The 21,532-nt window shown below is 40.2% G+C and overlaps 1 protein-coding gene across 6 annotated transcripts in view; it reads left to right on the top strand.

Moving 5' to 3' along the window:
• Positions 1–591: 591 nt before the first annotated feature.
• The window catches only part of LOC130564623 (cytoplasmic dynein 2 heavy chain 1), an 81,466-nt gene continuing 60,525 nt past the window's right edge, over positions 592–21,532 (top strand). For 3 of the 6 annotated variants that reach the window (XM_057350873.1, XM_057350877.1, XM_057350879.1), the window contains exons 1-32: positions 592–829; positions 1,386–1,607; positions 1,780–1,950; positions 2,079–2,217; positions 2,350–2,468; positions 2,611–2,755; positions 3,735–3,967; positions 4,060–4,176; positions 4,330–4,443; positions 4,528–4,639; positions 4,744–4,868; positions 5,216–5,391; positions 5,486–5,681; positions 5,774–5,869; positions 6,205–6,372; positions 6,590–6,688; positions 6,773–6,912; positions 7,099–7,327; positions 9,647–9,774; positions 9,864–9,979; positions 10,492–10,619; positions 10,838–10,987; positions 12,866–13,071; positions 13,187–13,342; positions 13,586–13,700; positions 15,115–15,285; positions 15,394–15,776; positions 15,848–15,980; positions 16,075–16,192; positions 16,296–16,408; positions 18,833–18,946; positions 19,042–19,186. In XM_057350873.1, the coding sequence (XP_057206856.1) occupies positions 1,425–1,607; positions 1,780–1,950; positions 2,079–2,217; positions 2,350–2,468; positions 2,611–2,755; positions 3,735–3,967; positions 4,060–4,176; positions 4,330–4,443; positions 4,528–4,639; positions 4,744–4,868; positions 5,216–5,391; positions 5,486–5,681; positions 5,774–5,869; positions 6,205–6,372; positions 6,590–6,688; positions 6,773–6,912; positions 7,099–7,327; positions 9,647–9,774; positions 9,864–9,979; positions 10,492–10,619; positions 10,838–10,987; positions 12,866–13,071; positions 13,187–13,342; positions 13,586–13,700; positions 15,115–15,285; positions 15,394–15,776; positions 15,848–15,980; positions 16,075–16,192; positions 16,296–16,408; positions 18,833–18,946; positions 19,042–19,186 (4,738 nt within the window). In that variant the 5' untranslated portion in view covers positions 592–829; positions 1,386–1,424. The remainder of the gene's footprint in view (positions 830–1,385; positions 1,608–1,779; positions 1,951–2,078; positions 2,218–2,349; positions 2,469–2,610; positions 2,756–3,734; positions 3,968–4,059; positions 4,177–4,329; positions 4,444–4,527; positions 4,640–4,743; positions 4,869–5,215; positions 5,392–5,485; positions 5,682–5,773; positions 5,870–6,204; positions 6,373–6,589; positions 6,689–6,772; positions 6,913–7,098; positions 7,328–9,646; positions 9,775–9,863; positions 9,980–10,491; positions 10,620–10,837; positions 10,988–12,865; positions 13,072–13,186; positions 13,343–13,585; positions 13,701–15,114; positions 15,286–15,393; positions 15,777–15,847; positions 15,981–16,074; positions 16,193–16,295; positions 16,409–18,832; positions 18,947–19,041; positions 19,187–21,532) is intronic. The other 3 variants (XM_057350876.1, XM_057350874.1, XM_057350875.1) reach the window with 3 other exon arrangements.

Consider the following 21,532-nt stretch of genomic DNA (forward strand, 5'->3'; position numbering starts at 1 on the left):
AATGAATATTATAAAACTACATAAAGTACTCTTATTAACTGACCAAAGTATAATGTGAGAATTATACATTAAAGCACGGATTTTAAAGTTAGACTTTGAATTTTGATGTCAATTCCACTGTAGCACACACATATATATTACACAAAGTATTTAGTTTAATTTCATCAGAAGTAACTGTAATTAAATTACAGGGAAAATAAGACGAATCCCTTACTTTACTTATTCAAGGGGAAAGTAATTGAATTACAGTAACTAATTACTTAGTAACTAATTACACACAACACTGTTCAAAACAAACCAAAAATGGTTCGATTACAGTTAAAATTCAAATGGTTAATTTTCGTAAGGGACGTACGGTAAAAAATAAACCAATCAATCTAAAACGACGTAAAACTATGGCTAGCATGTGAATTTTATAAGGGGGTTAGCTTTTGTGAAACGTCACAAATATACACTGACAGGAAGATGACATGCCGTCACGAAATACTGAAACGTCTAAGAAATAAGTTTACTTTTATACGTACGTAGTTGACATTCACAACACCTCCTACGTCACGTCGGGTGCGTGGTTGCCTTGGGAACCACGTCCGCTTGACCGCCAGTGCGCAGTGATATTCCTCAATGCTGCATAGACACACAACAAACAAACCGGAATTCATGAGGAAACCGCTGTTAAAACCAAATAAAAAGCAAATTTTATGAGAAGTTGTCTTTTCATGTACCGGCAGATCTTTATTTTAGTTCAGAAGAATGAATTCGCTTCATTTTGAACGATGGCGGTTAGGTTAGCCTAGCGGGCTAATCTCCCTCAATCAATCTGCTACTTACAGTAAGATACATTACTTTATTTATGAACCTTTTGCACGCGTTTTATTTGCTTATGTGTGCATTATTTGTAAGGAAAGTCTGTGGTTGGCTGTCATATAATTTTAGCTTTGGAAAACAGCATATGTTTTTTACATGCTGTACAAAAGGGTCACAATAAAACACATTATGACAAAAGCATATGATAGCTTTCAGACAGTACGTTTTTAGAGCTGAATTTAAAAACATTGTTTCGGCCTGCTTGACATCATCTCGTTCTTGTGTGTTATTTCTCAGACTAATTTAAGTGTGATCAAGCCATTTTTGTGCTATAAATATAACCGTGCTATGAAAATAACTGTTGGTATACAAATTGTATAAAATCAATGCAAACCAAAAACCGCTTAACTTATAATAAAAATCACGGCTAATTTTCCTATGGGAAATTGCGGCATAAGTGAATCGACAGGTGGTTGTGCGTATTGTCATATCTCAATGATGTCCTCTAATAATATTTGACCAAATATAAAGACTCTTCTGCATCTTTGTATTTGTTGTTCTCTGTTGAAAAACTGATAAAGGTGGCGTAATTGATGAGTTTAAACAGGAAGAGGTGAAAGATGGCGACTGGGAGAGACGACCCTCGTAAACTCTTCATACTGACCACAGCTGGAAACTACTTCAGTGTGGACACACCAGCATCTCCGCCCAGCAGCGGTCCGCTCGATAACTTCTTAGATGATGGGAATGAACTCCTGCTCACCGTCAACAGACAAGGAGATGAGCTACAGTTATCAAACAAGGTGATAATATGTGAACTTCTGTTGAATCTGTTTAATTTCTGTTGAGTATTTGTAGGAAAGATAGACACCCTTCAAGTCTCAGTTGTGTCACACTTCTATACTTTCGAAACTGTACTGGAAAAAACAAAGAAATACTTACCCAGAAATAACATAAGTATCATTCTCTCTTTAGCTGGAGAGTATGGACTGTGAAGAAAGAGTTCTTGTGTTTTTTAAACCTCATCCATGTGTGATATCTGAGGAGAATCTGCACAGATCTGTCCTGGTCTCCTCAATGCTGGAGTCACCCATCAGCACTCTGTACCGAGCTCTTAGACAGGTCTACGGCCCTGTTCTCCTTCAGGTCAGACTTGTGCACCCACACACCCACTGTCAAGTATTATGATTATGAAAAAGTTTTTTGAAGAAAGATGGAGACCAACCTTGTTTTTTTACTAGAACACTTTTGCCTTTGTGTGTGTGTGTGTCCAGGACGAGAAATGGAGTAAATCATTCGACTCAAAGCTTCAGTCTCTGCTCACTGATCTTGAGGTCGGCCTGGGCTCTGTGCTCAGACACTCACACGCAGAGGATTCCGGGAAACACAGTCTTTCAGAGACGGATGTCTTGGGTGAGTTCTCACAGTTAACTGAATATTTGATCTGGTTCGGTCTGCTTCCCTCAGCTTGAGTTTAGATCAAATTCAGTGTGATGGAAATGTATTTGAATGACACTGACCGATGTGTGTTGTGCGTGTGTGCAGGTATCACGACTCCTCTGGATGAGTTCCAGTTTTGGTCTGACATCAGTCGGTCTGGACAGCACAGCAGTGAGAGAGACAGAGCTGCATATTTCTCTGAACTCTTCAGAACCATTGAGAAGGTAAACACACGCACGCACGCACGCACGCACGCACGCACGCACGCACGCACGCACGCACACACACACACACACACACACACACACACACACAGCGTCTCATTACTATAACTACAGTTTATTCATTTCATTGCATTGGTTTCAGGATTACAATAATCTGGACAGTTTTAGTCTGGTGGAGGTACTGGACCTGATGGAGACCACACGCGAGACGGTAGATGATGTGTGGAGACAGGACGAGCACGGCCCGTATCCCGAGATACGCATGATCAGACTGATGGACGTCACAGGTACTTTATAGACCTCAGGATGGAGTATTAACATAGAGTATCCGATGGAGTATTAACATTTGTTCATTCACAGAATATTCGTCATCTCTGTATGAATATTCTGTGAATACAATGAGATTCTATTGGATTGTTTCAGAAATGGTTTTGGAATAAAGCTTTTCATTATTTTGTTATCATGCTGAATATTTATTTGACCAGGTGTTACACCAGAATCATTTTTTATAAAAGCAATTAGTCAATTTCGATTTTGTGTGGGTGTACTGATGTGTTGCTATGCAGTTGCTAGGGTTCTGTTTTGTCGTCACAACAAGGTACCAGAAAATTCTACATGCTGACATCGATATTTAAAAGGGGTCATATGACACAGCTAAAACGAATATTATCGTTTGTTTTAGATGTAATGCAATGTGTATACACGATTTAAGGTTCAAGAACGCTGTATTTTCCACATACCGTGCATGTTTGTATCTCCTCTTTTCCCCGCCTCTCTGAAATGCACAGATTTTTTACAAAGCTCATCGCTCTGAAAAGCGAGGTGTGCTATGATTGGCCAGTTAACCAGTGCGTAGTGATTGGTCGAATACTGCAAGCGTGTGAAGGAAATGTAACGCCTCTTACCATATTTGGAACATCAGGTTCCAAAGCAATTGTACTGAAAGGTACGCACATCTCACTTGGGCGGTCTTAGTCAAATCAAACCACGAACTGACGTAGATTTGTGGGGTTGTGGTTACACGAGGCGTTTCAGGCAGGTCTGGGTGAGCATTCGCTTTTAGATAGAATGCATCTTTTGTTCCGACACTTTAATTTTTTGCAATTTACGTGTCTAATACATGCATGGGCAACTTATAACACACCAAAGACACAGAAAAACACGTATTCGCGCCATATGACCCCTATAAAGTTATCAGTTTTGATGAATACAGTATTATAAAAAACGACTGTAAAGTGATATTCCTGATGTGTGTGTTTGTTACAGGTGGGGCTCTGGCCAGATTTGTACAGAGAAAACTGAGTTCCCTCCACTTGTGGGAGGATCCATATTTCACAGTGAGGGAGGGGCTTAAAGGAGGCGTGGCTGTGTGTGAGCAGTGGGTTGCGGCTTGCGAACACCTGACAGGTCAGGTATGGAAACGTTACTTGCCTCATCCGTGGAACGGCGAGAAGCACCGCCCTCAGGGTCTGCAGAGCCTGGCCCAGCGATTGGAGGAGGTGAGACCACACACCTGTCAATCATCTCAGGGCATTATGTGTTGGAATGTGTGTATGTGTGGATTATTTCAAGGTGTGTCTGTGTATTTTAGGTGTTACAGGTGCGAACCGTGTGCGAGAAACTTCAGCGTTTGTTATCTGGAGGAAAACTGCAGGTTTATCAACCGTTCACCGGACTCAACCCAATACACTACAATCCTTATACTGAGGTACACACACACAAACACAAACACACACACACTGCTTGAATGGTATTTGTGTGTTAATGAAAATACAGCATTTCTTCTGTTTGTTTTTGCTCTAAATAGGTGATGTTTTATCATAAAGGTGATACAGTTGATGTTTTTTATGCGTGTGTTTAGCCCTTATGGAGAGCTGCAGTTTCTCAGTTTGATCGTCTCATCACTCCAGCGGAACAAGAAGCTGCCGGGAAACTGAAGACCTTTATAAGAGACGCACAGGAAAGTCCACAACAGGTACACTGTACACACATGTCCAGTACATACAGTAGACTTGCGTATTCAGATCGTTGACTTCAACAACTCATACTCTTGTTCTAGTTGCTGCAGGTGTTTCAGAGACACAAAGATCTGATCAGAAGACCCACAGTGAGCAAAGAGCTTCAGCCTGAGAGAGAGACGCTCCTCACGCGACTGCTAGACTACAACAAGGGTCTGTTCAAACCCTGAGGGATACAACGTTAAGTTATCTGGATCCAGAGCCGCGAGAGATCGAGACCACAGGTTGTGTCTCACACTGGATGTGTTGTTGTGCAGGGCTGCGAGCTGATTTCGAGAGCCGTTGTCATGGTGTCCCAGGTGAGAAGACGGGACCTCTGGTGGGCAGGAACCTCCCTGAGGTGGTCAACAATATTGTGTGGGTCAGACAGCTGCTGCTGAAGGTGCGCACACACACACAGAGTCTGGTAATAAAAATGAACATTTTGTCATGATTTGCTCACCCTCCAGTTGTTACAAACCTGTATACAGTTCTTTGTTGTGCTGAAGATATTTTAATGAAGGTTTGTAACTAAGCTGTTTTGGGTCACCATTGACTCCCATAATAGTCTTTTGTCCTACTATGGAAGTCGACGGTGACCCAAAACGGCTTGGTTACAAACTTTCATTAAAATGTCTTCATTTGTGTTCAGCACAACGAAGAAATGCATACAGGTTTATAACAACTAGAGGGCGAGCAAATGGTGACGTCTGATATTAAAATGGAGTGTCTGGGTGTGTGTGTGTGTAGGTGGAGGACTCTCTGAAGATGTCGGAGGTTCTCCTCTCAGATCTGTCTGGATTTCAATCGCTGCTCCGTTTCTCCAACGAGCTCCAGGAGCAGCTGAGATCTTACGAGCAGGAGCAGTTTGAAGACTGGACCAGAGATCTGCTGTCTGGACTCTCAGATCCAAAATCTGGAATCAGGTGAACGGCACATATACACCTGTACTCATGGCTACATCCTACAGATATTATGGTTCTTATATTAAGCTACTTATAATTACCGGGTCATGCGTAGTCTGCAGGCAAGCAGTCGGGTGATGGAGTTGGATCACATGGACGGACATCTGAAGATCCATTACTCAGACCGGCTGGTGAGTTTACTCCGAGAGGTGCGACAGCTGTCTGCTCTGGGCTTCAACATCCCTGCTAAGATCCAGCAGGCCGCAAACACTGCGGAGAAGTTCTACAGACAGGCCATCGTCCTCAAGCAGGTGTGTGAACATGAAACCTGTGAAACATGAAATAATATGTGTGTTTGTGTTCGTGTTCGTGTAAAGCTCAAAATATCCTTCACGTTTGACAGGTTGCTCACTTCTACAACACCATCGACCAGCAGATGATTCCATCTCAGAGACCCATGATGCTCAGCTTTGCTCTGGCCTTTGAACAGGTCATCAAGGTACCTCAGGACAAACCTCTTCTATTCTCTCTTGGGTTCTCTGTTGACTGGTAACTCAAAATGTGTGGTTTCAAAGCTTGTACGGATCATTAAAGGCCTTGCTTTTTTAAGAGCGAGAGTTGCTTTAACATGTCCAATGTCTAAGGGCAGTCAATTTCTGCCTTTATTTAGCATAAAAATCCATAGTTACGAAATTCTAAATTCATCACGATTTTTATTAGCAGTGAGGTCTTTAAAATACGTAAAGAAACTGCATCGTTATTTGAGGGTGAAATGATATAATGATCTCTGGTCCGGTACTTGAATATCACTCAACACGTTTAATGTGTGTTCAGCAGCAGAACCCGAGGTCACAGTCCCGTGATGAAGGCGGGAAACACCAGATCACGTGGGAGAATCCTAAAGACCTGGAGCAGTACATCAGTAAACTTCAGAGCGCAGCGGAGAGACTGTCCACAGAGAACCGCAAACTCAGAAAGTGGCACACAGACTTCACTGACAAGGTGATCTTCATCTTCATCACACTTCAGTCTAACCAGCCCGCACTAGAATTAAAGTGAAAATCCAATGCAAAGCAACAAAACCGCAGCCGATATCATTTGAGAACAGCGTTTTGGATGTGACGGAAATAAAAACCAGACGGCTGAGAAAATGACTTCCTTTTAAATTCCGTCGTGTGTGTATGTTTGTGGGATCTGTGTATGTGTGTGTGCTGTACAGGTGGTATGTCTCTTGGGGGTTGATCTCTTGCGACAGCAGCAGAGGTGGAAGGATGGTCTTCAGGATCTCAGGACTGGATTTGCAACTCTGGAGTCTCAGGTGAGGATGGTTCTGATCGCTGAGGGGGTTTGAGCAGACCCAGTGTTTTTGTAAACGTTTATAACCTTATATGTGTGTGTTCAGGGTTTCCGCGCAGGTGACATGAAGGCCTGGCGTCAGCACTGGAATCATCAGCTCTACAAAGCGCTGGAGCATCAGTATCAGGTGGGGCTGGAAGCCCTGAACAAGAACCTGCCTGAGATTAACATCGACCTCATCTTCAAGTGAGAACTCAACTCATCTCATCTTCTCATTTATTACTCGCTTTCATTTTGCTTCGGCATTGTGAAAATCCATTTACAAAACAAAAGCGCCGTTTATTCTGTATTCAGTGCGGAAAATGACAACACAGTGTGTTAATTGATTGATTTATTTCGCTTTCGTTTTTAATATTTTGTGTTTTTCTACAGGCAGGGGCGGCTGCAATTCCGCCCTGCGTTCGAGGAGGTCCGAGCGAAGTATTACCGCGAGATGAAGAGATTCATCTGCATCCCCAACCAGTTCAAGGGAGTGAGCGAGGCAGGCGAGGAGTGCATTTTTACATGTATGATTGAACAGAACGCTAGCGGTTTCCTGACCATCTTCAGCAAAGCCGAACATCTCTTCTGTCGACTCACGCATGTCATGGACAAATTCAAGGTGAAAAATGCACAGATGTGACACTGACACTGTTACAAACCATCATTTTTAGAAATCATAGGAGAGTCAGAAATGTTCAAAATATTTGAATCAAAACGAAGCTGAGATGTCTGCAGATCATTTAACAATCATCCTTACTTTTTAAACCAGAGTATTTATTATTTGGTGACCAACACATCTTTCTTTTTTTGGCTCATCCTCATAGTCTCGCCTCAGTCATCTCGCTATCGCCCAGCTGTGGCACAAGGATAACATTTAATTGATGGTTTTTACACTTCAAGGTCTAAAACTAATTCAAGAAAAAGGAGTGTATGCAGACCTAATGGTCCAGGACATTGGTACAAAGTTTTGTGTGTAAAGAAATCCCATAATGCATTGCAGCAGATTCAGACATTTCCATCCAGTATTGCAGATGAAGCTAAGGGAAACTGAAGTTAAATATAAATTTATTAGATTAAAAAAATGGAAAATTCAATTTCTTCCAAAAATTAAATACAGAACATTGTCCTCCAAGCGGGAAGCAAAGGGGTTTTCTGTACATGAAGTTCATGAACTTCAAATCAAATCTGCGGTCAGTGTTCTCGAAAACACCTTAAAACCACACGCCAACACGCACATCAGCTTCCCAGAGATTGCTATTCAACATAGAACGTGTTTTAAAACCTAGTGAGCTGCCTACCTAGACAGCATTTTTAGCCTTGAACATGCCTGTGACGCTCAAACATGTGGTCTAGGTAGTCGGCTCAGTAGGTTTGAAGACCAGAATCGTACCGTACTCTATTGCGTTTTCACGATTTCAACTTCCGTTCTTAAAAGGCTGTTCGCTTTCGTTTGCGGATGAGAATACACCCGCCGGAGCGCAATGTCCCATGTGAGATTATAATACCATATCGGGGAGTCCCAGCGCTCACACACAAAAAAATCACTTCTGATTTCTGTCGCCCACGCAGAGGGGAAACAGGCGAACACTTCCTCTTCAGCGGTGTGCCTGGGGAACCTCGTATGAGCAGATGTCTGATCTTTATCAGATTTGGCAGGTGGCTCTTTTATTAGATCCCTGCTCTCCTTCGAGTTTGATTTGACACAATGAAATATAAAAGAAATGCCTGTTGTATGCATACGGCACCACAGACCTCTTCTTAGTTCATTTGTTCTGTCTAGATCTGTAATGACAACTGTTTCCAGAAAAAGAATAACAGAAACTTTTTTATTTTATTTTTGAACGATTGGAATTTTTAATGCCGATATCGAAAAAAGATTTATAATTTAAGTTGGGCTTTAACCCCACATTACATCTGACTATGTATAAACTGGAGTTTTCTTCTCTTCGGAGTAAAGGTCTTTGCACATACAGTCCGAAATTTTCGTATGCGTTTTTTCGTATTTGCCTCTCGTTTGTACGGTGTCTCTGAATTGTTAAAAAAGGCCACACAAAATGCTTGACGGATGCGAAAAACGCAGAAAATCGAACCCGGTCCGAATTTTTTTATGACGGACGAAAATATCGGAGGCAGTGTGTAAATGTGATTGACATAACGTGAGGTCGTATTTATTTTTTAACGTGTGGAAATTTCGGACGCAAATTTCGGACTCAATGTGCAATGGGCTTAAGGGCCCACTAGACCTAAGTAAAAAATGGACTTGTTTATTACATTTCTATAAACACATTCAGGATACAGGAGAATTCTGTCAAGACGTTTTGAATATTGAATCATGAACATATTTATTGAAATGGGTTGTTTATTCCATTCATTAATGAGAGAAGATTAAATTCGCATCATTATAATGTTATTATTTAAGTTTTTTTAGGAAAATTCATTACATTGAAGGCATTTTGTTAAAAAGTGAAATGATTTATGAAGTATTATGACACGGCTCGTTGGAATGCTTGATTCTGATTGGCCAGTCGCGACATTTGCAGGTTCGTTATTCCCAGATAACAACCGCTCAAAACTAATAACACAAATGAAATATAAATATATCTTTTAATAACTGACATATACTGTATGACATTATATTTACAAATGATGAAACCAAATTGCCTGTTCGTGAAATTTGAACGTCATTTCTTACCTTAAAACCGAAAGTAAACGGCTTTTCCTTGCGGAAGTTCTGCATTCTGTAAAAATGAGCTAGTAAAATATTTCAAATTCACATTTCATGTCCAGTTTTTTTCTCATGTGGCAAGTAGTAGCCAAATTGGCTTATTTCTGCTGCCTGTACATTATCCCTTACTTATTATAAATCTCACAGCTGAATGTATTTGTTATCTGTAAGATTATTTCATCTTCTGCATAAACACACGTCACGTGTGTACAGGACTGGGTGGTGCTGGGACAGGTGGACGTGGATGTTCTGGTTGAGAAACACCTTCACAGCGTTCAGGACTGGGAGAGAAACTTCAAAGCTCTTAAAGCCAAAGGAAAAGAGGCTGAACGTCTGCCCAGGTGACTGTTTCACACGTGTATGGGATCATCACGCCTGTACCGGGTTGTTTGACATGCTGTGCTATATTCCCCTGCGTGTTTGTGTGTAGCACAGAGAAAGTAGACTGCATCACGGTGAACTGTGAGCCTGTGAGAATGGTCGTGGACGATCTCATTCAAAGCCTGTTTGACGCACTGCTCTCATCTCTCAGAAGATCCATCCAGGGTGAGATCAGAAACACGCACAGCAACACTGACCCTTAGAGGGATTTGGATTGTGATAGATTCAGAGACCATTATGGGAAATGCCTTTTTAAATGTTCATATTTTCTAGTTATATTTATTCTGGCTACTATTAAATGAATTCACCCCAAAATGAACATTTTGTCATCATTTGCTCACCCTCCAGCTATACCAGACCTGTATACGTTTCCTTGTTTTGCTGAACACAAATGAAGATATTTTAATGAGAGTTTGTAACTAAGCCATTTGGGTGACCATTGACTCCCATAGTATGTCCCACTATGGGAGTCAATGGTGACCCAGGTTTGTATCAACTGGAGATGGAGAACTGCAAATGATGACAAACTTGTCATTTTTTGGTGAACTGTCCCTTTAAACCTTTATGTTTATGAAGCCCAAAAATGCAGTGTTTGTTTTGTACTGAATGCTCCTCAGGCGTGCGTGTATAAAATATGTTACAACACTGACCTCTGCTGTCCTGCTGTGCGTGCACAGGTCACATTCAGGTCATAGACTTATTCGTGAGCGGTGCGATGGAGGTCTTGTCCTTGCGTCCTGAAAGCATTGATGAGATTGGAGAGGCCAATGCCAAACACGCTCAGCTGCAGGCTCAGAAACCAGAGGTACATCACCCACAAACCTTTCTTCTTCTCTGTCTTCATATGGCTATCACTTTTGACCAGCATGAAGCTGTTTAGGGAAAGTAAGAGTAGAAATCACATGACTTTAGATGTGCAGGCCATTGTGGTTTTGATGTTATTTAGGTTTTGAATGCTTTGAATGTGAAAGTCAGACGTTAGGGTTTTATTGTGTGGGATTAATATGTAAACGTTGTGTTCAGATATCGCCTCAGTTCCAGCAGGTGGAGGACAAGAACAAACTCCTGCGGTCTGTGGCAGGTGTAGGACTGGACTCCATCAGCACCCTGAGAGCAAAATGGGACAAATTTGAGCTCATGATGGAGAGTCACCAACTCTTGATTAAAGAACAGGTTAACACACACACACACACACACACACACACACACGCACACATGTCTGGTTTACTATCCCCGTGGGGACAGTCCATAGGCGTAATGTTTTTTATACTGTACAAACTGTATATTTTATCCCCTATCCCTAACCCAACCCCTAAACCTAAAGATCATAGAACACTTTTTGCATTTTTAGATTTTTTAAAAATATTGTTCTGTACAATTTATTAGCTTTTTTGCCCATAGGGACCTCAATTTTGGTCCCCACGGTGACACGAGTCCCCATGAGTTGGTGTGCATTCAGGTTTAGGTCCCCACCGGGATATACAAACATGAACACACACACACACACACACACACTCTGGTTGCCATGTTTTATGGGGACATTCCATAGACTTCCATTGATTTTATATTAGGCCTATGTAAACCTAATAATCACACAATCCTGCATTTTTTAATTTTCAATAAATATCATTCTGTATGATTTATAAGCTGTTTTCCCTCATGGGGACCAAAAAATGTCCCCACACGGTAAAAATCTACTGGTATTACTATCTTTGTGGAGACATTAGGTCCACACACAGTAATGAATTCCAGTACACACATCATGAGTACACTAACACAGGGGTCTTCAACGTTTTTCGGGGCAAGGACCCCTTAGATGAGAGATGCATGGAGCAGGGACCCCCTTATGTTAAGACATTACATTAGCACTATTATGTTATTGTTGCACATAGGCTAAATACTTTTCTGTGTATTATTTTTGTTTTTAATATAGATTGCTTGATTATTTTAAGGGATTTGCAGCATCAAACATTTTCATTTTACTGTGAGATGGACAATTAAACATTTATTTGAACCTTAGTTTTTATTAAGGCTTCAATGAGATGACTGACCCTGGTTAATGGCACAAAGAGGAGGTAGGGGTTGTCTCTGGATGCGAAAGAAATTAGTGCAGATTTTATGCATTCTGTTGTTATTTATTAAGTGTCATTCTTTTTTTTCTTCTGCTTCTCTGTGTTGCAGAACACACCGCTATTTTATCATTCTGAGCTCCGTTTGTCTTTCTCGTGGATCAGCATTGTCGCGGCTGTTTCTGCAGAGCATCATATCAGACTGAGGAGAGCAACATGATGCAACGAGTCCGCGTTATTTTCGGGCCAACTTGTTTGACTTGCACCATCAGTATGGCAAGCCGATGGTGTCACAATTATGCCATAGATTAAACGCGGTTATATCCGAACGCCGTTTTTGACGGCGTTTTAAACAGTATGCGTTTCATTGATTTTAGTTCTGTCAGAGTTTACAATGCAGAAGCTGTTTGGTGTCATTTGGCTGTCAAATTAGCGCTTTACAGCTTTAACAAATTTGAACACAAGTTCAGAAACATATGAGAATGCACTTTATTTGCACGCAACTCCTTTCATGCGTACTATTATCGGAAGGGAGACAGAGAATGCACTGGTTCTAACCCTACCGGTTTTTATGATGCAGATGTAGCGTTTCTTCCATTGCTTGCTTCCGCTGCCTGAATGGATGTTTTTGTCTGCACGCACGCAGGTTAAAATTGCAATGCGCGGGATTTTCAACGAGTCCGCGCAGCCGCGCGCAGCTTAAAGAGAACATTGGTTGTAATATTTCTGTACCCATGCTTTACATTTTTAACAAAAAGTTGCCTGTGAGTAAACAGTAATTAGCGGACCCCTTGCAGTTCCACCGCAGACCCCCGGTTGAAGACCCCTGCACTAACACACATCAGTGTTTTCATTTTTACACAATCACTAATACTACTACACCAATACACTAAACACAAACCACACACACATATATACTGTATATATATTATATATACACATATATGCATCCAGTATATGCATGTACTGTGTATGTCCTCAGGTGGAGGTGATGAAGGGAAACGTTGAGACGCGGCTTCAGGTTTACATGCAGGACCTGCAGAAGTTCAGAGCTCGCTGGGACCAGCTCAAACCTAGCTATGACATCATCGAGTCGGGTGACCACGAGACGCTGCAGGGATGCGCCCAAAACATCCGAGACAGACGGGCCGAGTTCGACGAGCTGGAAAAAACACGGAAAAAACTCATGTGTGTGAATTCACTGTGTCAACCACCTCAATGTCTCACCACAGCCAAATGAACCATTCAAAGAAAATGTTCTAGGGCATTTTTCACCAAAAAGTTGTTTGTGTGTGTATTTTAGGGAAGATTGTGAGCACTTCCGTCTGAACGCTCCTGATGTGTCTCTGGCCACTGACACATTGAGAAATCTTGAGGAATGTTCAGTCATGTGGGAACTTTATGAGGACTTTCAGCAGGGACTCGGTGAAAACGCTGAGCAGGACTGGATTTCCTTCAGGTCAGAACCACAGAGCATTAAGCAACAAATCACGTCTGGAGGAAGTGTAAAATGTATTCGGAGTTTTTGAGCGCTTTTCCACCATCGCGCCGAACCGTTCTCGTTGCTTAATCGTTCCACTCCGTGTTGTTAGAACGGCTCGGTGCGATGGTGGAAAAGCGCTCTCTGTCTCTGCTTTTATATTTAACATAAATCCAGGATTTAGCAATACAGTGTTATATCTGCGTGTGTGATTCCCTGCAGGAGTAAGACTTACGTCTTTGAGGAGTTTCTGTTCGGGTGGCAGGACAGATTGAGGAAGCTGGAGGAACACACCAGCATCTCTGTCAAACTGCAGAAGGAAGTGGACAGATTCAAGGTTTTAACCCTGATCACATGGACATTTCTCTGCTAACGTTTTGCTGTGGAAGTTTTGTGCTGATGTTTTTTTGTGTCATGTGGACCCTTTTCAGTGTTTTTTTATTCCTTGTCTCTGAGTATTACAAAGTAAACATATTTTAGATTTTAGGTTCAGATAAATAAACCTTAAAATGTACATAAATACACAATATTGTATACACAATATATAACCATGAACTTAAAGGGAACTCAGGGTATAGAGAGATGTATGGCTTAATACGTTGAAATAATACTAGTATTTTTAGTTAGAAACACATCAAATATTTTCTTTTCTTTGAAAAAACCCTAAATGTAATACTCATTTTAACCTAAGGAGGCCGCCATGTTCTTTTTCGATGAAATAAAATGGTTGCACGCACAGGCAGCCAAACTGAAAACAGACACACTAATCAGTTCTTCAATAAATATAAGGTACTGTAGGATAAATATATATATATATATATATATATATATATATATATATAATTCTAAAATAATAAAGAAAGAAACTAAAGGCTATTTGGTGTATTTTCATACATTTTAATATTGTTGGTCAGAAACAATGCAAACATACATATTAATAACCAAAATCATTGCGAATATGACAATGTTTTTAGGCATTATAAAATGCATTTGATCCCGATTTTGACTTTTTGATGTTGATTTATCAACATCAGTAGCCTATTGTCTTCTCTCTCTCGGTCATTAGCTGACGGGGGCTAATATTCACGTGAGCTCTAATACAGAATAAATTACCAAACCGCAAGAATCTTGTTATTGTGTTTATCAGTACATTCTCATAAAGTATAAAGTATACGATAATGGTGGATGATGATGTCTTAAATAGTCTTAAGTTTAAAGCTATGAATAAATGCATGTTTACCTTGAACATAACCTCACTGAACGCATTCTTCTTTTATGGCAGGCTGGCTGGCTTGTGTCAATAGGACATACCGCCACTTACTGTCCCTGTGTATTTATATATCTGATCTTATGTTTGACGTCTCATATTTTACTTTTGTGGAAAACGTGTGTGCTTCACTGTAGCGTTAAGAGAACGGGTTTAGATTGCAACCGTTTGACGTCACGGATTTTGACGGAAAAAAATGGCAGCCTCCGAGTAAAAATATTTTTACAAAGTTTATGAATACTGTGACAGTTACACTGTTTTTTAATGTCACATTTATAAAGTCCATGCCATTGTTAATATATTAAGCCATACATCTCTCTATACCCAAGGTTCCTTTTAAGAGCTGATTTGTCTGTTGTTAGGTAACGTTACAGCTTACAGCTTTGATGATTTTAGCATCGATAAACACGGCCTGTTTTGTCAGCAGTTGAACTGCTATTTGGTGTGTTGCATGGAGTTTTACAGTGGCGCGTATGTGTTTTAGGCATTGGTTCCAGTATTGAAGTATGTTCGTGGTGAGCATCTCTCTCAGGAACACTGGCTGGATCTGTTCAGACTGATCTCTTTGCCCAGAGGAACCACACTGGAGACACTGTGCTTCAAAGACCTGCTCACACTGGCCGACAGCATCGTAGATAAAGCCCTGGAGCTCAAGGTTTAAACACACGCTAATTTATACGCGTTCAGAATTTGAAGACATTTTTGTGCTAATAACATATGTTGATCAACACACATTGAGAAATTCCTGTCTTCGGGTGAGCAGGATCTGAACAGTCGTGCCCAGGCCGAGGTCACCATCCGTGAAGCCTTGCGTGAGCTGGAACTGTGGGCGGCTGGAGCCTGCTTCAGTCTGACGGATTACACAGACAGTCAGAGCGGATCTCTGCGTGTCATCAGGGACTGGAGAGATGTGGTCAACCAGGTTGGAGAGAATCGCTGTCTGCTGCAGTCGCTCAAAGACTCACCTTATTATCTGCGCTTCCAGGATAAAGTGTCGCTGTGGGAGACCCGACTGGCCGACCTGGACGAATACCTCCAGAACCTCAACACCATCCAGAGGAAGTGGGTCTACCTCGAGCCCATATTTGGACGTGGGGCGTTGCCACGGGAACAGGCTCGCTTCCAGAGAGTGGACCAGGACTTCAGGTAAGATGGAGGGTGGGACGCTCTGGAACAGGTCTGGGGGCAGAAAAACTCACCTGTATTTGTGTGCGTAGGGCGATCATGTCAGATGTTCAGAGAGACAGCAGAGTTGCGTCTCTTACGACTCGAGCTGGGATCAGAAACTCTCTCGTCACCATCCTGGATCAGTTACAACGCTGTCAGAAATCTCTCAATGAATTCCTAGAGGTATTAGCGACGTCAATGTTTAAGTTATTTCTTATAAGAGTCGCACTGATATAACAACCCCAGTATATCAAAATCCTCCTTGTGACCCCTGCAGGAAAAGCGTTCTGCGTTTCCACGGTTTTACTTCATTGGAGACGATGATCTCCTGGAGATTCTTGGGCAGGCCACAAACCCCACTGTCATACACACACACCTGAAGAAACTCTTCGCAGGTAACACACTCCCGAAGAACTCAAGAACTAAAGTATATCATAGTATATACCTACCCAGTATATTGTTTTCTGATTATTTTGTGTGTGTTTGTGCGTTTTGAAGGCATCAGCAGTGTGGAGTTTGATCAGAGTTTTCAGAGCATCACAGCCATGAAATCCCTGGAAGGTGAGACGGTCCAGCTCCAGAACAACATCAGCATCTCCAATGATGTGGAGGTGAGATCTGTGTCACACTGCATCATGTGTTTGTATTATATTTTCTGTCTCTAGAATGACATGATGGTAAATACCATAGAAATAATGAATTTTCATCTTTCACACTGTGTTTAAAGTCATGTAAGGAATGATGAATATGACAATGCACAAAGCAAAAATGTACTTTTTTACTCGTAAACCCTAAATATAGAAAGGCTTGTCCTATAGACTTCTGTTGTGCTTGTGTTGTAAATGTGATTTGAGCATAAACGTTGCGATTCATTTATGTGGTATTAGACACCATGGTACAGTTGCTACAGACATTCAATTATAACACAAAATATTTCATTGTTTCATTTAATATTAATATTTAATTAAAGGCGTCATATGGCGCGAATACGTGTTTTTCTGTGTCTTTGGAGTGATATAAGTTGCCCATGCATGTATTAGACACGTAAAATTGCAAAAATTGAAGTGTCGGAACAAAAGATGCATTCTATCTAAAAGCGAATGCTCACCCAGACCTGCCTGAAACGCCTCGTGTAACCACACCCCCACAAATCTACGTCAGTTCGTGGTATGATTTGACTAAGACCGCCCAAACGTATACGCAAGTAAGGTGGATGTACCTGTCAGTACAATTGCTTTGGAACCTGATGTTCCAAATATGGTAAGAGGCGTTACATTTCCATCACACGCTTGCAGTATTCGACCAATCACTACACACTGGTTAATTGGCCAATCATAGCACACCTCGTTTTTCAGAGCGATGAGCTTGGTAAAAAAATTTGCTCGTTTCAGAGAGGCGGGGCAAAGAGGAGATACAAACATGTGGAAAATACAGCGTTTTTGAACCTTAAATCGTGTATACACATTACATTACATCTAAAACAAACGATAATATTCGTTTTAGCCGTGTCATATGACTCCTTTAATTCATATTTAAAATGAATATTATATATATATATATATATATACAGGTGCTGGTCATATAATTAGAATATCATCAAAAAGTTGATTTATTTCACTAATTCCATTCAAAAAGTGAAACTTGTATATTATATTCATTCATTACACACAGACTGATATATTTCAAATGTTTATTTCTTTTAATTTGATGATTATAACTGACAACTAATGAAATTCCCAAATTCAGTATCTCAGAAAATTAGAATATTACTTAAGACCAATACAAAGAAAGATAATATCCATGTTGTGTCATACCACCAAAGGACCAACTTTATGGAGATGCAATTTCATTTTCCAACAGGACTTGGCACCTGCACACAGTGCCAAAGCTACCAGTACCTGGTTTAAGGACCATGGTATCCCTGTTCTTAATTGGCCAGCAAACTCGCCTGACCTTAACCCCATAGAAAATCTATGGGGTATTGTGAAGAGGAAGATGCGATATGCCAGACCCAACAATGCAGAAGAGCTGAAGGCCACTATCAGAGCAACCTGGGCTCTCATAACACCTGAGCAGTGCCACAGACTGATCGACTCCATGCCACGCCGCATTGCTGCAGTAATTCAGGCAAAAGGAGCCCCAACTAAGTATTGAGTGCTGTACATGCTCATACTTTTCATGTTCATACTTTTCAGTTGGCCAAGATTTCTAAAAATCCTTTCTTTGTATTGGTCTTAAGTAATATTCTAATTTTCTGAGATACTGAATTTGGGATTTTCATTAGTTGTCAGTTATAATCATCAAATTAAAAGAAATAAACATTTGAAATATATCAGTCTGTGTGTAATGAATGAATATAATATACAAGTTTCACTTTTTGAATGGAATTAGTGAAATAAATCAACTTTTTTATGATATTCTAATTATATGACCAGCACCTGTATATACAGTATATATATATATATATATATATATACAGCCGCGGAAAAAATGAAGAAGTTATTTCAGAGACCGTTTTCTGATTTTCAAAATAACAGAAAAGATGATTTGTATTTTTTCAGACCTCAAAAACCGCAAAGAAATACAACAGTAATGTAATATATTTACGAAAGTTAAAAAAAAAGATGTGATACCCTGGATGACTTTGTCACTCCCGAGGTTTGATTTTGTTGAAATTCAACAGACACAGGACTGGAATGACCACAATACATCTAGAAGCTATGATTTTGAAATAAAAATTTGGTCTCTTAAAGTCTCTTAATTTTTTTCCGTGGCTGTATACAGTATATACATATACACAAATATATATATATATATATATATATATATATTTGCTACATACTGTATGTATATAATATATATAATAAAAATATATTATAAATATATTATAATAATATATAACAAAAACATATATTTACATCTAATGTATATATATATACATTAGATAATATATAATATTATAATATAAAAATACATATTAATTAATTTTTTATTATTATTATGTGTGTGTGCGTGTGTGTGTGTGTGTGTGTAAGGTTTGGCTGAGTGCTCTCGCCGCAGAGATGAAAAACAGTCTGAAACATCTTCTGTGTGAGTGTGTGAAAGCAGGACAGAGAGGAAATGTAGATCCCACCCGCTTCCCTTCGCAGGTAACACACGCACGCATGCACACACACACACACACACGCACACACACACACACACACACTCAGTTGAAGTGAATGTGTAGTGACTCTGGTTTCAGATTCTGTGTCTGGCAGAGCAGATTCAGTTCACAGTGGATGTGGAGAATGCCATACGACAGCAGACCCTTCATCAGCTGGAGCAGGAGCTCACCGCCAAACTGGAAAATTACACCAGTGTCAACACCAGCACAGATGACTCTACAGGTACACAAACACCTGCCCTGTGTGTGTGTGCGTGCGTGCGTGCGTGTGTGTGTGTGTGTGTGTGTGTGCGTGTGTGTGTGTGTGTGTGGTGCAGCCTCACAACCAATTCAGAAATATATATTACTAAAACGTACGTCATAAAAACAATATCATGATATTTTGTTTCATGCGTTTCATTTTCTGTGTATATTCAGCTTGTGTTAATCGTCTGTTTAATCGAATGAATAAAGCGATATTGAGGGTCTATAAAGCTCTTCAGTACATTTATGAGCTCAGATCTTTATTCCCTGAAGCTCCAGTAATATTCACAATAAATTCAGGCATATTAAAGCCCTGATGAGCCACGCTGTTAATAGAGATTACCGCTAATTCTGCTTACGAGTCACTGGGGTTATAAATGAGCCATTACAGACACACTTGTTTCTGTGTGATACATCAAAGCCAAAGCACAGCTTATCATAAAAAACACATTAATCATATTTGTGTTTGGATTTGAATGACGCCAGTATTACCATTAACTTTACACTACCGGTCAAAAGTTTTGGGACACTTGAGTGAAATGTTTCTTATTATTTCAAATAACTTTTGATCTGTAGGTGCTTAAATGTCTGAAATTAGTTTAGTGGACAAACATATAATTTTGCAAACACACATGTTTTTACATGACAAAACTAACATTTATATATATATTTTTTAAATGGATGACTTTGATTGAATAATGAAGAAAGAATAGCCAATAAGAGCACAGAATAGATGGGAACTCATTTAATATTGTTTAAAAATCATCTCAGGGTGAGACCTCAAGAAGCTGCTTGATAAAATGACAAGAAAACATTTCTGCAAATTTTAGTCAAAAGGTGACTACACTGAAGAAGATAAAATATAACATGTTTAGATTTTTTAGATTTGTTTAGATACCTTTGTTTTATTATTGAGTTTATTATTATTCTAAAATGTGGAAAAAATATGAACACATACTACAGTAGTGTAGTATTTGGCATGTAGCAAACAATAAAATATCTGGTAAAAGCATTCAACATATTTCTCACCAAATATTAAATCTGACATCAACTGTACCATTTCCCTCAAGTGGTATTAATTACAACTGCACTAATCTGCTGTTAGTGGACAAATTTGGGCATTCTGTGATTCCATTTTTTTTTAAATAAATGTAAAATCTTTCAAGTTATATATTTATTTGGTGATTTTTATGATATCTTTTACCTCAATTACTCCATTTCAAACTTGAAAATAAACTTGATTTATTTGAATGTAAAATAAGCAGTTTTTCACCCAAAATTCACACGAAAACATGATTTTCATAAAAATCTTCATTCCACTAATTAGAATAGAATTGGCCAAGTATGTTTCCACATACGGGGAATTTGTTATAGTGACAGAAGCTCCACAGTGCAACAGAAAGACAGCAACAGGACAGAACACAGATGATAAAGAAAAAATTATAATAATAATATACAATAATATAGAAATAGGCAATGTACAAAACAGCAAAAACACAATATACAATATAGACAATTATGTATGTACAGGTCTGATATGTGCAAATTTGGTGAATAAATAATGTAAAATAGAGTTGTGTGTTCCGCGTTTAATGTCAAGTGTTTATAAGATGGATTGCCTGAGGAAAGAAACTGTTCCTGTGTCTGGTCGTTCTGGTGCTCAGTGCTCTGTAGCGTCGACCAGACGGTAACAGTTCAAAAAGGGAGTGTGCTGGGTGTGAGGGGTCCAGAGTGATTTTACCAGCCCTTTTGCTCATTCTGGATGAGTACAGTTCTTGGAGAGTGGGGATGGTTGTACCAATGATACGCTCAGCAGTCCGGACTACCCTCCATAGTCTTCTGAGATCAGATTTGGTAGCTGAGCTGAACCAGACAGTTATAGAAGTGCAGAGGATGGATTCGATGATGGCAGAGTAGAACTGTTTCAGCAACTCCTGTGGCAGGTTGAACTTCCTCAGCTGGCGAAGGAAGTACAGCCTCTGCTGGGCCTTTTTAACAATAGAGTCAATGTGAGTGTCCCACTTCAGATCCTGAGAAATTGTGGTGCCCAGGAATCTGAATGACTCCACTGCAGTCACAGTGCTGTTCATGATGGTGAGTTTGGGGAAAACAGGGGGCTTTCTCCTGAAGTCCACGATCATCTCCACAGTTTTAAGCGTGTTAAGCTCCAGGTTGTTAAGACTGCACCAGACAGCCAGCTCCTTGACCACCTGTCTGTAAGCAGACTCGTCACCGTCCTGAATGAGGCCGATCAGTGTGGTGTCGTCTGCAAACTTCAGGAGCTTGACAGAGGGGTCTTTAGATGTGCAATCATTCGTGTAAAGGG

The sequence above is a fragment of the Triplophysa rosa genome, linkage group LG14 (assembly GCF_024868665.1).
Source record: "Triplophysa rosa linkage group LG14, Trosa_1v2, whole genome shotgun sequence".
Taxonomy (NCBI): domain Eukaryota; kingdom Metazoa; phylum Chordata; class Actinopteri; order Cypriniformes; family Nemacheilidae; genus Triplophysa; species Triplophysa rosa.